The sequence below is a fragment of the Octopus sinensis genome, unplaced genomic scaffold (genome assembly GCF_006345805.1).
Source record: "Octopus sinensis unplaced genomic scaffold, ASM634580v1 Contig11471, whole genome shotgun sequence".
NCBI classification, from domain to species: Eukaryota; Metazoa; Mollusca; class Cephalopoda; order Octopoda; family Octopodidae; genus Octopus; species Octopus sinensis.
In genome coordinates, this window is record NW_021832378.1 from 53,998 (window position 1) to 71,786 (window position 17,789).

A 17,789-nucleotide genomic window follows, 5' to 3' on the forward strand; every position below is an offset into this window, starting at 1 on the left:
TCAGCATGGGGTTTTTATTTATATGTGATTGACAGTAGACCCAGGTACATGGCTACATGAAAGAAAATTATGGCAGAGGCTGGTGTTGAAATTTCCAGAGTATAAAGTGTTGTGGGAGAGGGGTCTTTTAGGGGAATTGCTGGTGATAGAGAACAATACTGCATTTTGTTCAGAACTGTTGAAGTAGTGGATTGTCAGACATTCTCTTAGAGTGGCCAATAACCTGAGCAGGAATAGTATCATAAAGAGATACTATCGAAGCTGCTGGTTGAAAGAAGGAATATCTCTTCAATTGAGACAGTGTTCTGGTAAGACATGTCACCTGGGTTGGAGTCAGTGTCCCAATGAGTAGTGTTTTGGTATGAGTGAAAGTGAGCACAGTAATACAAGGGAAGGATCTGCATCTGTACAAAAGAGAAATAAGGCTCAGGTGAAGCTAAGAGAAGCACACTGGATATCTCAGTGGAGGAAGGAAAGGTTGATTGATGTTAATTTCTGAAATAATATTTCCGTTGATGTTGGTGGAGTGATGGAGATGTCAGAGGATCAAGCAAAACACTTTGCGGAATTTGCTGTGATGTTTTTGCATTCTGACAAATGTAATGACACTGGTATCAAGCTGTACAGGTTTAAGTTGATGGTCTGTCCCTTGGAAAAGCATCAGTGTCAGGGGGAGGGAAAAACCTGCATGCATAAACAATTGCCAGTCTCCAAAAAAAGTTTTACTATGGCTTGCACATAGGTGTGCAGATATATGGTCAGTCTTGACTAATGGAAGCCTTGTTTCTACTGATAGAATGCTATATTACATTTTGAATGTCTATAGGGTGTTCATTGGGGAATGAATAAGAGGGGAAAGTCAAAATCATAGTTTCATCAAAGTCCCAGAGAATGATGGTCACCTTAGTGGAAGAGCAATTACAAAATGATATGAGGGTTAGAGTAAGGCAAAGCTTTTCATTTGTAGATTGCTGTACATAGAAATGGAGGTTATTGTTGATTTTCACTTATCTGCATTTTCAATTCTTTAATCTTTTTGTTCTCTTACTAATTTTAACCATTGAACTGTGGCTATGTTAGGGAACCACGTTGAAGGGTTTGGTTGAATAAAATGATTCTTAAATTATTTTAGTTTGCTATTGCAAGTAGTGATCTTTTTATCAGTAGATCACGGGATATTAAAGGCTGAGATAGGTGGTAGTGATATCAAAGGGAACAAGAGAGCTTGCTCACTGAAGAAGAAGAATGGATGAATGTATTTGCTGGTTGATAAGTAGTCTCTGGTGGCCATTGAAACCTAAAATCCACATGCTTTTCTTTTTTTTTTCTTCTTCATGAAAAACCTAATAATACCTGAAGTAGAATGCCATCAACTGAGGAAAGGCCAGACTATTTTCTTGCTCTTAAATAAATGGGGAAAAGAGACATTGAGGCAGTTGAATAGGAAACCTTTGTAAGTGAAATCCAGATGTGAGAAATGAAGGATAGGAAAAACTTTTACGTAAATGCAGACATCACATATATAATAGAAAAGAAGCTGAAACAGTGAGCTTGAGTAGAGATGGGTAAGAAATATAAAGTGCAAAAGTTGTGCTTCAGAAATGCCTGAACAAACAAGCTGTCAATTATTAGGAATTAAATGAAAATGTGATACATCTCAGCTATACTCTATTAGTCATATTTACATATCCTTAAAGCTTGACTAGAAGTGGGATGAAACTTTACTATCAACTGTAGGTTATTTTCACAAATGATACAGTTTAATTTATTTTACACACTTACAGGATTGTAACAACCTTGTTATAATCATATATTCAAATTTAAATATAGCCACTTATATTGAATTAAAATCATTTCAATTATTATACATACCACAATCTTTCTCATCTTCACCATCAGAACAGTCATTTTCTCCATCACATTTCCAATTCAGTGAAATGCAGCTGTTATAATGAAATTTTGTTCATATAGAAATCAACTCAAGCAATACTTATGTATGTATTTTGATTTATTACTTTTGAGAAGGAAACATTTTTGTGTGTAATTGATGAAAGAAAATATTCATTCTAGTATGTGATCAACAAAAAAATTCATTGCATAGAAAACCAGAGATGCTTTAGCAGTCACAGCTAATATAGGTAACAGAAAGAAGGGTTCACCGTGTATAAAATTATAACAAGATTTGCTTTTCCTACCACTAATTCATAACACATATGATTGAAACATATTCATTGTTTATAAAAGTTAAGATGGTGAGAGGAAAAAAAAAGTTATCTTACATCTTTGATGCTGAACAATACATTTTGTCAAGTGGACAATTCAAGGAATGAGTTGTTGTAAGTGGAGCTTGTGTAGTTGTAACTGTGGCTTTTGTAGTTGTAACTGCAGCTGAAAAAGTCAAACACATATCTTGCCTTTTATCTTTTACTTATTTCAGTCATTTGACTAAATCATTCCAGCAGTGCCCCAGTCATACTGGGGTACTGTTTGAAGGGTTTAGTCAAATAAATTGGCTCCAGTTCTTATTTTTAAAAACCTCATACTAATTCTATCAGTTGATTTTGTTGTGCTGCTAAATTACAGGGACATCAACAAACCAACACTGGTTGTCAAATATTGGTGGAGGGACAAACACAAAGACACATAAACACACATATATATTATACACATTGAGCTTACAATCCTCAACCAAATCCACTCACAAGGCATTGGATGGGCTGGGGCTATAGTGGAAGGCACTTGCCTAAGGTGCTCTGTAGTGGGACTGAACCTGAAACCACATGACTGCAAAACCAGCTTCTTGCAGTAGACATAAAAATGAAAAATTACAAAGATTACGTTTGTAATTTTAATTTAAATGGGCTTTCTATGAAGTGGCATTTATGTTTTGTGTCTCTAATGATAAAGTGTGTCATTCTGTAGTTATTGTTTTCATCCCCATGTCAGATTTCTCTTGTTTAAGTTAATTTCTCACTTCTGACAAGGATTGCTCATTATTAGAGTTGACTTCGCTTTTCATCCTTTCAGGGTCAACGAATTAAGCATCAGTGAAACACTGGAGTTGATGAAATCAACGAGTCCCCTCCCAATAAATTTGAGACCTTGTGCCTTTAGTAGAAAGCATTATTAGACTACTGTTTAGATATATGGAATGGTACACCAATTACACACACTTGCATGCATATACATACATATATATATATATATATATATACATATATATATATATATATATATATATATATATATATATATATAATATATATATATATATATATATATATATATATATATATAATATATATATATATATATATATATATATATATATATATATATATATATATATATATATATATATATATATATATATATATACATAATAATTCCTTCTGGAAACTATGTTTAACATTTTCTTGAGAATGTAATTATATGTTGTAATCTTTTGTGCCAAATATTTTAATGAACTTGTTAAACTTTTTAATATTTTCCCAAGATTTTCCCTTGTAAGCTGTTCTTAACATGTTTTTATTATCAAGGAATGTATATGTATATTGTAATATTTTGTGACAACCAGTACCTGGCACAACCAAGCTTTTGTGCCCAATATTTTGATGAACTTGTTAAACTTTTTTATATTTTCCCTTGTAAACTTTTCTTAACATGTTCTTGTTATCAAAGAATGTATATATGTATTGCAGTATTTTGTGACAACCAGTAACTAACACAACCAAGCTCTTACATGTTACTTTTGACAATCTTTTTCTAAAAAGTGAAACCGGTAAAGTAAATAAACATCTTTTAAAATTGCATTTTCAACCTTCTTTCATATATATTTCCACTCATGTGGTACCTTACAACTCCACTTTGTTATATATACATACGAGGGGAAGTTAAAAGTTATCTGCACTTTTGCCATAACATATCTATATTATTGTCACAATGCCTTCAGCACATATGTACTTATAGTCGGTAGAATTGTAGTGATGTGACTGAAGTTTAACCCTGATCATACCATTTTCTTTTCTGGCTTTATAGTGTGAGCATGGCTGCTCCACTAGCAATATGCACCAAAGACGAACAAAGAGCAGTGATCCAAAAGATGGTAATGGTGAACTGGTTCACCGTTACCATTTCTCGAGCTTGCTGATTATTCTTGTCAGTGGTGGAGGTTGACAGGCGTCCTGCTCCCTCTTCATGTGTCACGCTTATCCAGCCACTTTAAACTTCTCATTCCACTCATACACACTTCTACATGATAGTGCACTGCCCTATATTGTGTTAAAAGCCTCTGATGAAATTCAGCACCAGACACACCTTCCAACCAGAAAAATCAGATCACTGCTCTTTGGTCTTCTTTGGTGCACATTGCTAGTAGAATAGCTATGCTTACACTGTAAAACCAGAAAGATAGATGGTGCAATCAGGCTCAAACTTCAATCATGTGATCACAATAGTACCAACTATAAGCCTGCGTGTGCAGAAGGCAGTGTGACAACACTGTCCTTGTACTGTTGCTTTCTGGAACTCACTACCATTGTCTTGTTTTCCTCAGCTCTAAGATATTCAGTCATTTGATCATTCTGTTAATTGACATCTATTGAATTTGTAGGCCCCTATTCTTGATTTTTTTTGTAGTCCCTTACATTACAGTGGCTTCAGGCCTTGTTTGTGAAAAAAAATCAAAAACTATATATATATATAAAAAAAAAAGATACCTGTAGCAAATATAATTGATGTAAAATGGATTAATGTGTTCTTAGAAACATCAGGAAGCATCTACAGCAGATTTCAGTTTCTAATCTACAAGAAAGTATCTTATTAGCTGAGTCAGTTTGCTTCCACCTTAAGTAATATTGAAGTATAGTTATGTCCCGTTTACATCAACTATTGCCATTTATAGTATATTTAAAATCATCTTTTCATATATATATATATATATATACTTACTACAATTTATTTCATCTGAACTATCAGGGCAATCTGGTGATCCATCACACCGCCAGCTTTCAGGAAGGCAGCTGTTGTTAAAAGAGTACATTGTTTAGTAAAGGTTTAAACAGTAAATACCTGTTTGAATGAAGCTCTTAAAGGACTTTCTCATCTGCTTGTATTTGCCAGGAAAAAAGACTTTAATTAATGTTAATAGTTATTATGTAATAGACTTACAATTTATCCATGGAGGAGACATGCATTTCATTTGCTCACAGTTTGGAAACCAGAGATAAGAATCAGTGGTATATGAACTGCTGTACATTTGCTTCATACATTATGAGTAATATTAAAGAAGCTTATAAATGATAATTTTGTATTTTTTCCCATAAATAACTTCAACCAATCTAGGTAAATATGCATAAATAAATTGATTAATTGATAAATTTCTTACTAATGTGATGCAATACATGGCTCACTAGACATTTTAGTAAAACAGAGTAGCTTCTGCTTAATTATACACATTTAAAAAAATTTTACTTGAAATTAAAGTATTTCCTGTGAGTTTTTCTTGTATAAGAAAACACGATAGAGTAAGTATCATTGAATATCATTGTTTCAAAGCTTTGCTCTGAAAAATATTGTTGGAGAAGCTTTGTAAGTTATTTTAAACTTGCTGATTGCTTGTTTACTTCAGTTGTCTCTCCATAAATTATTCATATTTTAAAACTATATGAATATCATCATTTAGTGATAAATGCAAGGAAATCAGAAATTTACTTACCCATGTAAGCATTTCATTTTGCCAGGAGGACAAGTAAAAGATGAATTAGTGGTCGTTCCTAGAACAAAAAATATAAATTACTGTAATTCATTGTTGCCACACTCACATTATTACTCAATTACACACAAATCTCTAAGTTTACCCTAGATTTATGTATGGGAGTAGAACTGACATAATAAAAGGGTGATTTCCAGCTTAACATTCACACCCAGATTTTTAATCAACAACATGAAATTAGTTAGTAATCTTGTTGAAGAAGATATGTGTTCCAATCGTACTTAATTCTATATCTTTCACTTACTTTTACTCACAAGCCCAGGCAAAAAAAAAAAAAAAAACTGCTTTAAGTATTCTAAAGAAGGAAAAATCAATTCTGGTGTGATTTGAACTCTAAAAATCAAGACACGGAACTAGATAACATGGAAGTGTATGTGGCTGGACATTCTGATAGAAACAGAGATCAGATTCCCTCAAATCACATCTCTTAATACTGTAAGATGCAGCAATTTTAAGTGGTAATTCCTTGGAAGCTCAAAGACAACTATTTTGAAACTGAATCTACAAAAGGGAGTCAAAATCACTGAAACGAAAATAAGTGTGTTGCTTATTAATAAGTGTGTAGACCCAAGTTCTACAATCATGTATATACCATTTGAAGAGCTCCAGTTTCTATTATCACAGCCATATTGTCATTTTTGATGTGACATTGTAGGCAGTGGAAATGCTTTTAGACAAATATGACAATTAGCACTGCCATAATATAAATAAACTTTACTTTATTGAGAATTGTTCATTTAGTATTTCTTGAGTACATGCTGCTCCTTAAGTACAGGAAATACATACTTTACCAACCTCAAAGTTACAAAAGCAAAGTTGATTCTCAGTAATAAAAAGATGTAACTAAGGCAATGTCTGACTTTCTAAGATTTCAACTATCAACTGTCCTAGTAACAGATACATCACCAACGTGTCAAATCTTCAACTTCTCAGATGATTATAGATAATCAAGGCGACGAGCTAGCAGAAATGTTAGCACGCCGGGCGAAATGCTTTGTGTTATTTCGTCCGCCGTTACGTTCTGAGTTCAAATTCCGCCGAGGTCGACTTTGCCTTTCATCCTTTCGGGGTCGATTAAATAAGTACCAGTTACGCACTGGGGTCGATATAATCGACTTTATCTGTTTGTCTGTCCTTGTTTGTCCTCTCTGTGTTTAGCCCTTTGTGGGTTGTAAAGAAATAGATGATTATAGATAATTTCTCTCCTAATCTCTATAATTATGATAGTTTTTCTGTTATCAAACTTTTCTACTACAAATATTACTTTGAATTATATAAGTGTCTAGTCTCATATACTTACCACAGTCACTCTCATCTTCTCCCTCAGGACAATCACGATCTCCATCACACTTCCATTGAAGAGGTATGCAACTATTGAATAAATTTTCCTTGTATTAGAAATAAACTTAAACAGTACACAAAAATTGTTTTTTAAATAGTGAAATATTGAAAGGAAAAACCCATGATTTTCCAGGTTCTCTCAAAATGGTGAGGTTAAAGCTGTATTAGTTGAACTATAAAATGATATCAATAAGAAAATTATAGGGATAAAGGAAATTTTAAAGGACAACATTTAGAGTGAGAAGGATTGATCAAAGTGATTATTGGGTGGTTTGTAGGAAAGTAAATACAGTAGAGATTATGAGAGGAAAAGAGATGAGTGCATAGGTAAGACGGGTTGGAAGGATACACAGCTTATTTTCAGGAAAGCAGAAGCTATTATTGTAATTACTGTAGACGTCATCTACATATGAACCTCTGTGTGTTTTGTGAGTGTGTGGAGAGGTTGTGTATATTTATGTTGTAATCCAATTATACATCTTAGACACAGTGCCATTTTAATGCACTGGCATACTAGATAGTTGCCTAGCCCCCACCTCAACAAACCTAGGGGTCTAATTGTAATCTTTGTATAATGTGGCTTCTATCTATAAATAAATAACATTGGAGGGAATTCCATTGATGAATTACTGTTGTATATAACATAGCATAACTCTTAGACCTTCAGTTAAAAAAAAATATTGATATGAGTCATTCTGAGGACAAGAATGAGTGATCTCTGATTACTTATGGAATAATATTTATATGAAGAGAGGAAGGGGATAATAAAGAGATAGAAAGAGGTAAAAAAGGGAGATAGAAAGATATATGTAGGGGAAAAATAATTCAAAATAACTCCAATATACTTAACTCATTCTGGAAAGTTGATGTTAGTTAATGGGAACAAACCTAAAGCCATATGTATCAAATATAACAGAATCATGCTATGGAAACAAGAGATGAACAGCAATGGATAAAATGAAAGAAAGAATATTGTAATTGATATTTACTAAACAATCATGAATATTTGCCCAATACACTCACATTTTCTTCAACTTCTTAAAAGATATGAAAAAAGATCTTTAAATGATTATGAAAATTAAAGAATAAAAATATAGAAAAGGGAAGCAATCTTACATCTTTCTGCTTGGACACATCATTGAATTAGGAGCACAACTTACTTCTGGCTCTGGAAAAGAAGTTGTATGCATGTAAAATTAATTTTTTGAAAAATTAGCCTCATTTAGGAGGGGAAAAAATAGTGGATTCAATCTATCTCAGAATATGTCTGTCACATTTCAGCAATCTCAAAGTGAGAAAAATCAAAGTCAATTTGAAAGAGATTTGAAATCAAAATACAGAAACCGAATGTTGTGAAACCGAATGTTGTGAACCACTCAGTCTGATACTTTGATGTACTAATTAAGGAAAATATTGATTTTTAATATAACCAGAGAACCCCATCATTTAGGGAATGGTATAAATTAACCTAGCCCAGTGTTTTGTCTGTACTGATTTTATAGACCTCAGATAAGAGAAGATAAATTTGATCCCAGTGAAATTAGAACTCAGAACATAAAACGACATAGATAAATGGCCAAAAGGGATTTTTCTGTTTATCTATTAATTCCATTGGCTTTTCACTCACATGTGGGAGGATTGCCCTTCTTATACTTATATTCATTTATATGTTGGTATGGCTGAGCGGTTGCAAAATTTACTTACTAACCATGTGGTTTTGGATTCAGTTCCACTGTGTGGCACCCTAAATTAGTATCTTTTATTATGGCCCAGGGTTAACCAATGCCTTGTGAATGGATTTTGAAAATGGAAACTGAAACAACTATTATATGTATAAATATGTGTGTGTGTGAGTGAATATGTATGTGTGAGTGAATGTGTGTGTGTGTGAATGTGTGTGTGTGTGTGTGTGTGGAGGGTGGTGTTTGTGGCTCCTTGTCTTGGCATCATGTTATAGATGTATTGATAAATGAGTGTCATCATCATATAAGCAGTGGCCATCATTTTCAATCTGCCATGAAAACATGTTTGCCAAGAAGGACTAAGACCTTGCTTGGAAACAGTTAAGGAGTGGCAACTATAAAGAGCATCTGGTTTTAGAAAATCTGTCTCATAATATTTCTCCTGACCCAGACTATAAGAGGAAAGAGGACATTAACACAATGATGATGATATGGATGATGACATGCATTTGTATATTTTGTGTTTTTAATTTATCTGATAGTCATAATGTTTTTAATATGTATTAATAGGACGTTTTACCTCACCCCTCATTTTGATCTAAGTGTGTATATCACTAAATTTCTTGTAATCCCTTTTGTAACATGTTGTGTTGAATGGATGGGTCAGTCTTGCAAGTAGAGAGGCAAAATCAGTATTATTATTCTTGATGGAATCATTAGCAGATTGGACAAAATGTTATGAATTTCTAAGTTCAAATCACTCCAAGATCGACTTCAATTTTTCTGTGTTAATGAAATAAAGAACTGGGGTCAAGGCAATCAACTGTGTATCACCCCATCTCTCTTTGAAAAGAAAAATTCTGATTATATACTTATGTTAGAAACAATTATTATTTGATAATAATCAGATAAGTATTTTGAAGCTCTGGTATATTTCGTTTAGAAATAGATTTTGAAGTTTTTTTTTTTGTTTGTTTCCTCTGTACTTATTCTAAGTCTGGTCTCTTTTGCTAAACTGCCAGCTAGGGATGGAGAAACACAAACACAAAGGCACACACACACATGCAAGGGGTTCTACACAGTTTCCATCTACCAAATTCACTCACAGGATATTCTTGAAGCACTCCGTCGGTTACAACGACGAGGGTTCCGGTTGATCCGAATCAACGGAACAGCCTGCTCGTGAAATTAACGTGTAAGTGGCTGAGCACTCCACAGACACATGCACCCTTAACGTAGTTCTCGGGGATATTCAGCGTGACACAGAGAGTGACAAGGCCGGCCCTTTGAAATACAGGTACAACAGAAACAGGAAGTAAGAGTGAGAGAAAGTTGTGGTGAAAGAGTACAGCAGGGATCACCACCATCCCTGCCGGAGCCTCGTGGAGCTTTTAGGTGTTTTCGCTCAATAAACACTCACAACGCCCGGTCTGGGAATCGAATCCGCGATCCTACGACCGCGAATCCGCGCGCGCACCGTCCATTTTCTATTTCGCGCGTGCGAGTGTTAGTGCCTTCACCAAGGCACAGAAAGGAAGGGCCCTCTCGCGCATGCGCGAACCACCGGAAGCACGACCCTTTTGCCTACGTGGTAGTTAGCCAAGGCAAGGGGGTCGTAGAACGTTTGACCGCTAGCAGCAGCAGCCAACGACTTGGGACATGGCTATCGAAGGTACTACACGTATATTCTCTCTGTCCGTATTTGATAGCAGTCGGCCGAAGGTTTTCACCAAATTGTTGCCGACCACATTCATCTTCCCTGTTCCGGACGCCATCTTTAACCCGTTCTGTTTTTAGCGGCTGAACATTGTAAATATTACAATCGATTAACTTTCAGCCTTGCGCGCCCAGAACCAAGGACATCAGATAACCACTTATTGTTACTGTTACAACATCAGAGAATAAAGTAGTATATATATCTTTTACGTCTGCGTCTTGTTGTTTCTGACTGGTAGAATTCTGGATTATTAAAGCAACGGCTAGTGATTGCTTTGTGCACCCCAAAAGTGCACGAGGATACACGCTAAGTTCTTTACATATTTTATAGCTGCAGGAGTGTGTTTTCATCTGGACAACATGAACATTGTGACCTGGGGCATTGTTTTGGAGGAGAGGACTCCTTTGGTCAGCATGCCACACTTTGCTTTGATGGCATCCTGCAATTTCTGCTGCAGGAAAGCATAATATGCCCTTTTAATTGTGGTGCCCTTTGCCAGGAAATCCATCATTATTACTCTGCACTGGTCCCAAAAGACTGTGAGTGTTAACTTGCCTGTTGAGGGTTGGACACGAGTCTTCTTTGGAGGTGGTGAGTTATGTTTCCATTGCTGTGACTGGACTTTAGTCTCAGGATCATAGTGATGGAACCATGTTTTAGCCTCTGTGGTGAGTCTGCTGAAAAAGTCCTTTTGGCACATTGTCTAAAGAGCCTGGGAGCAATTGACTTGTTCCTGCTTCTGAAAAGGTGTGAGCATTCAGGGAATCCATCGAGCAGACAACTTCTACATGTGCAAATGGTTGTGAATGATTTTTCCATGGACCCTACACATATCTTCACTTCTTGGGCTGGTTGCTGAATAGTTATACAGCGATCCTCTAAAATGGTAGCTTCCACTTTATGGATGGTGTTGTCATCAATGGCAGGATGTGGTCATCTAGGAATGGGAGCAGTTTCCACTGATGTCCAACTACATTTGAACTGGTGATGCCAGTGCTTGACTACATCGTATGATGGTGCATCATCACCATATACTTCTTTCATCTCATCAAAAATTTCTTTTGGTGTACAATCTTTCAATTATAAGAACCTGATCACTGATCTGCATTCAACTGCCTCCATTATAACACCTCAGTCCACTTCAGCAGCCGTAAAAGACCAGCGAATACTAGTGCAAAGCTGCAAATTACAATGTGACATGTAGAGACATGTATGATTATTTCTGTACAAGTTCCATTTCCTGCTATAAACAGAAGTGGGTCGGAGGAAATCTTTAATGAACACCCCTTGTACAAGAGATGTGCATCCTTAGTCCCACAAAGTGGAACTGAAACTAAAATGACATGGTTCTACACCTTAAACTTTTGGCATAAATGATACAAATAAAGGAGGTATTTGGTTCTTGTGACTCCAATGGAATGGATAAGCTTTCATTTTTATTTTGACCAGCAACAATTTGACTAATAGTTTCAAATTATAAGAAAATGAGAAAAGAAGAAATAAGATCAACAAAGGAAAGTTATATTTAATGAAAATACCTCAATATAACCTGTTAATACTGTAACAAGTAACGATTTTAAGTGATGATTCTTTGGAAGCTCATAGACAAACTGATTATTTTGAAACTAAATCACCAAAAGTGAATAAAAAATCATTGAAATAAAACCAAAATATGTGAGTTGCTGACCCAAGATCTACAATCATATGTATACCATCTCAGGAACACAAATTTAGACCAATATGGTAATTAGCATTTCCGTAGCACATAATTTTAATTTATTTGGGTTTATTTATTTAGTGACAGAATAAAAATGTCCCTTGAATATATGAAAAACGTATTTTTTATAAACTTCAAAAGTGACCCCTAGAATGTAAAAGTACATTTCTAAAACCATTTGTTTAGCTCCCAAATGTTTCTGCTATTCTCTGCCACAATACTAAATGCTTTTGTTGATGCATCCACTTGTTATATAACTGAAATCAATTTCTTTCATGATGCCTGTAATTATGATAAATTTTCTCTGATCATATTTTTCTACAATAAATGTCACTTTAAATTTTATATGAATGCACTTACCACAATTTTTTTCATCTTCTGAATCAGGGCAGTCAGCTTCTCCATCACATTTCCAAGAAATTGGGATGCATCTATTATAATATTTTTTACATGTATATATTAGAAATTAACTTTAACAATGCACATTTTCTTTTGTATTTAGTGAAAGGAATTCTGAATTTACAGCACTTGTGAATTTTCAGGTCCTCCAAGAATGGTGATGTAAATAATGTATTTGTATAAGTTGTACTATTGGTGCTAGTATTAAAACTGTATGCAGATAGGAAATTGTGAAGAACTGCATTTTAGTGAATAGTTTGAGAGGTGTTAAATACAGTAGATACAATGAATGAAAAAGAGGCAGGTGCATATATAAGGATTTGTTAAGAATGGTACTCAGCTTGATTTCTGAGGATAAGTAGCTGTATCAGTGGTCGAAGTAAATAAAGGAAGAGAGGAAACCACTCTCTATTACCTGTGATTATAGCGTAATGGTGGTGGTGGTGGTTAATTTTTACTAATTAGCAGGTGATCTTTTTCATTGGATGCAGCCTAAGATGTTGAGAGTGTAGCAGCAACAATGTCCCAAATCAGTGAACAATATTCTGCTGTAAGTTACATCTGAGCTTTGTTATGAGTCAAAACCCTTTCACAGTGGAGGTATTTTGTTGCTTCAGATGAGTATCCCAGTCTTTGAGATACAGTTTTGTTAACATTATAGATTAATAATTTGTAATGACTGAGATTTTTAGTGATGTGTCATACATGAATACAGAAAGGTGTTACATGAGATGACATTTTCCCCTTTTAGTGATATGTGTAAGGATTATGTCCTGGTATAGTTGAAGGAGACTGAGTCATCATGTCTCTACTGATGCATTTGCAGTTTCTGTTTCTTTAAATAATACACGCACGTGTGTCTATGATGGATGTGATTGGCATCCATATGCAGGATGCTGAGGGAGCTTGCATAGGAGCGTATTTAGTGAGAGGTAATAACAAATAGTTTATTAATTTGCAAAAGTAAGAAATGTAGGACAAAACCAAATCTTATTGCTGAAAGGAATGAAGGTGGTGAATTTGGTAGGTGAACTTTAAGTGTGTTGTTTTGGAACCAAGTTTCGGTTTTGGAACTTCCTACACAATACAAAAGCTACATCAAGTTTTCCAAGATTTGGGTTACCAGATGTCTTAGTATCAAATAACAGCCCACAATTCACTTCTCTGGAATTCACATTTTGTAAGAAAAATGGTATCAATCATGTAAGGACTCCTTCATATCATCCTCGATCCAATGGATTAGCAGGGAGGTTCATGAATACCCTTAAGTTTTCATTACTCAAAATTGAGGGGAGTAGTAAGTTAGAAGAGGATTTGCAACAGTTTTGTTAATGAACCACAGAATATCAACAAATTCTGTTGTGCCTGGGAGCGAGTCATCTGCAGAAATAATGTTTCATAGAAAAATTCCCTTTGATATGATGAAACCTAGAAATGCAAAACATTCACCAAAAATAACTGGTATGCTAAAGTACATGTGGGAAGATCTAGTATATGTACTTGGTACTTGACCTGGTCATCCCAGCTGGCAAGATGGTCAGGTGAGAGAAGTAACATCGTATATGAGGTATTAGTTGGACTTTTCACCTCGATGCAGCATGTTAACCAGTTAAGATGGAAGAAACAGCAGTCAATACCACTTTTTATGAATCAGGAGCACGGAAATACAAAAACTTGGGACATTCAAACCCAGTTAGAAATCACTTCATTGGATTTAAGAAGGTCCATTCAAAACAGCAAATCTGTGGAGCACATACAGGTAAACCCTCAAAATAAAAAGTATTCATTTATATATCTATTCATCTTTAAAAAAAGGGGAGATGAGACAATCTCAATTGCCTCAACTAAAAACATTGCTTATTAATTGTCTATTTTTATTCCTCCAATCATGTGACATGATTCTATCACATCTTCCTATTCCCTCATCGTTTATCATTTAGCTTATACCTATTCATCCAATCAGGTAACACTCCATTGACTCTATCAGGTGACATTTTTTATACATTGACTCAATTTATGAATTTATCCTTTTACACATTGGAGTGCTTGTTTTTAATACAGTCTTATTCATTTACATAGTGGACAATTGGAATTACAGTTCACCATTCCATATTTTGTTTTGGAATTGCAGTATTTTTCTTCATTAATAAAATCTTTATCTGAGCATAACATCATTATTCATTCCTACATTATAACAGACTGTATGCCACTTCACCTATGTGTTATACAGAAATAATACTATAAAAACAAAAGTTTTATAATTGTAGGTAAAGTGGGATGTAAAATATTTTACGCAATATTTACAAAACAATCATGAATATTTGCCTAATTCACTCTCATTTTCTTCTGCTTTATAAATGATATTTAGAAAAGAAAAACTGGTTGGTTATGAATCTTAAAGAATAAAAGTATAGAAATCAGAAGCAATCTTACGTTCGTGATGCTGAACAAAGCATTTTGTCATTGTTACAAGTGTTATTACCTGGAAAAGAAAATATATGAAAATAATGTTAATGTTCTGTCATTCATTCTTTTTTTAGGGATGAAGGCTGTAAAAAGTCAAATCCACCTCTGAATAAATCTATCACTTTTTATTAATTTCATAGTGATGGAAATCAAAGTTATGTCTAAAACAAATTTGAACTCAGAATGCAGTGATGTAAAACTGAACACCAGAAAGTACAAGGTGTTTGGGCTAAATTTGACAGTTTGCATCAAAGGTAAAAGATACGATATCTCATCCAAAAATACAAGTATTTTAAAAACTCTAAAAACATCAACTACATTATGGCTGGGTGATAGTAATTAACTTAAAATAGCCAGCCTCAACTTTTATCACAGCCTCACAGCTACAGAACCTGGTGTATGCATTCCTTACTGTGTCCCTGTGAAGATCTTTGAACACCTCCTTGATCTTGGCTACCAGCTCAGACTTGGTGTTGCAGGCAGAGTGGCTGGTAGCTTTCTCAACTGCATCCCACATATAGTAACCCATGGGATTGCAATCATGGGGAATTGAGAGGCCAGGATTTGGGGCTGGTGAAGATGTAGAAATTCTTGGACAACTACTCATGACTCTTCAGAATGTATGGCAAGGAGATGAATCCTGCTACCACACACATGACCTTCCGGTAGCCTCCCTCTTCAACCAGAGTTTGACTTCAGTCTGAATTGAGCCTAGATCCCTTTTCAAAGATGTGAAGTAGCATGACATCACCCTCACAGTAGACACATCTTGTTCTGGATGTTGTGCAACTGGTCTTGGCAGAGTTTCTTTTCATCTTGGCAGAGGTCTTGACAGAGGTTCTTTTCATCTTGGCAGAGGTTCTTTTCATCTGGCAGAGGTTCTTTTCATCTTGGCAGAGGTTCTTTTCATCTGAGAAAAACCAGATCTTCTCCAGCTCAACAGGATGCCTCAGCTTTTTTGCTCTTATCAAGCAATTCTCCTTGTCTTTAGCAATCAGAATCTGTCTATTGTACATGTTATACAAGTGGTAGTGAAGATCCTCTTTCAGAGCCAGCTTCATGGTGGTTATTCCAACACCCACCTCTCCAGCCAAAAGCTGGATTCCCTTGTGATGCAGTTTTTGAATGAATTCCTGCATGCAGTCACAGAATGTCTAATATGTCCCTTCCTGCTGGCCACAGCTTCGTAGTCTCCATAGCAGCTGTCAATGATACACCTTCCAGCTTTTACAGTGTTCACAGAGTATTGAGCAGCAATCATGATGCCAGAATTTTGATAACTGGCATGAATTGTCATGATACAGGTAACTCTTTTCGAATTTTCCAATAATGTCAGCTAACTTTTTCTCAGTTACAGCTTTAATCTTTTTGCTCTCCAGTGCTGTTGACAGTTCACCTATACATCAAGCTATTCCTGATCCCAGATGAAAGAAAGATAGAAATGATACCAGTGAAATTTGAACTCAGAACATTAAAAAGACAACTAAATATCAACATGACTATGAATTCAATGACTATGGAAGAAAAACAGATAAGGTAAGAATTTTTTTAATATATCAGTTATGGAGATTTCACTAAAATGGATTTAATCAGTAGTATTTTATTTAACCCTGTGTGAAATGTTTGAACATGTAAAGAGTATGACTTTATCCTCAATCACCTTCCATAGTTCTTGAGGCAGTAATATTTAGTGTTCAGAATTGGTTGTCCTTTGGAACTTTCCAACAATTATGAACTGGTTGACACTGCAGAATTTGTGGAGAAGTATTTAACTGCCAACATAAATACCAAACTTTTAATTTGCAACAGAAACACAAAATTTCAGCTCATCTGGGAAGTGGCTTTGCTTTATATTTAGGAAGCAAGTATGTAGATAATCAGTGTTAAACTCTAGGAAGAAGCAATGAGTACACAGAAAGGGAAACGGGTATGGCATCTGACAAATTGTCAAAGGCAAAAAATTTTAGATGCGATAAACTGACTTGATAGTTCTCATAGAAGTTGCACAACCAATGATTGCCAATTTAAACTTTGGATCTCTAAGTAAAAAACATGCAAATGGCCCCAAATTCCATTCAGAAAAAAAGTATCTTTCAGTTACTTAATGATATAGTAATCTGGTACATGAATCAACTTGATGCTGAGTATGTTATTCATACAACAGCATGTAGTTACTACTACTACTACTACAACAACAACAATGATTTCAAACATCAGTACTAGGTGGATATAATCATTTTAAACAATTTCAGTATTGACAGCTACTGTATTTTATCAAACCTTGTGATATTTGAACACAGAACCTCTATATAAGAAACTATATACTACAAGCAATTTAGCCCAGTATTCTTAACATCTCTGCTACTTTCCCATAACAATAATAATGATCAATAACTTCAGTAAAAGATTATAAATTTGAAATAGGAACACAATTGATTAAATCAACTCCACTACATGACTGGTACCTATTTATTCAACCCTGGTAGGATAAAAGGCAAAGATAATCTGAACTAATCTGAATTTAGAATGTAAAGGGAAGAAACTGAATATTGATTTCAAATTTCTGGCACAAGGCCAGCAATTTTGGGGAGGGAATAAGTCAATTACATCAACCCCAGTATTCAACTGGTACTTATTTTATTGCCACTGGAAGGATCAAAGGTAAAGTTAACCATGGCAGAGTTTGAACTCAGA

At 34.9% G+C, this 17,789-nt stretch overlaps 1 protein-coding gene across 4 annotated transcripts in view; it reads right to left on the reverse strand.

Moving 5' to 3' along the window:
- Positions 1-17,789, reverse strand: part of LOC115228951 (serine protease svh-1-like) — an 88,910-nt gene that overhangs the window by 46,039 nt on the left and 25,082 nt on the right. For 3 of the 4 annotated variants that reach the window (XM_029799397.2, XM_029799396.2, XM_029799395.2), the window contains exons 10-17: positions 15,063-15,111; positions 12,591-12,661; positions 8,231-8,282; positions 7,074-7,144; positions 5,717-5,774; positions 4,951-5,021; positions 2,280-2,388; positions 1,873-1,943 (exon numbers count right to left, since the gene is read on the reverse strand). In XM_029799397.2, the coding sequence (XP_029655257.1) occupies positions 1,873-1,943; positions 2,280-2,388; positions 4,951-5,021; positions 5,717-5,774; positions 7,074-7,144; positions 8,231-8,282; positions 12,591-12,661; positions 15,063-15,111 (552 nt within the window). The remainder of the gene's footprint in view (positions 1-1,872; positions 1,944-2,279; positions 2,389-4,950; positions 5,022-5,716; positions 5,775-7,073; positions 7,145-8,230; positions 8,283-12,590; positions 12,662-15,062; positions 15,112-17,789) is intronic. The other variant, XM_036499057.1, reaches the window with a different exon arrangement.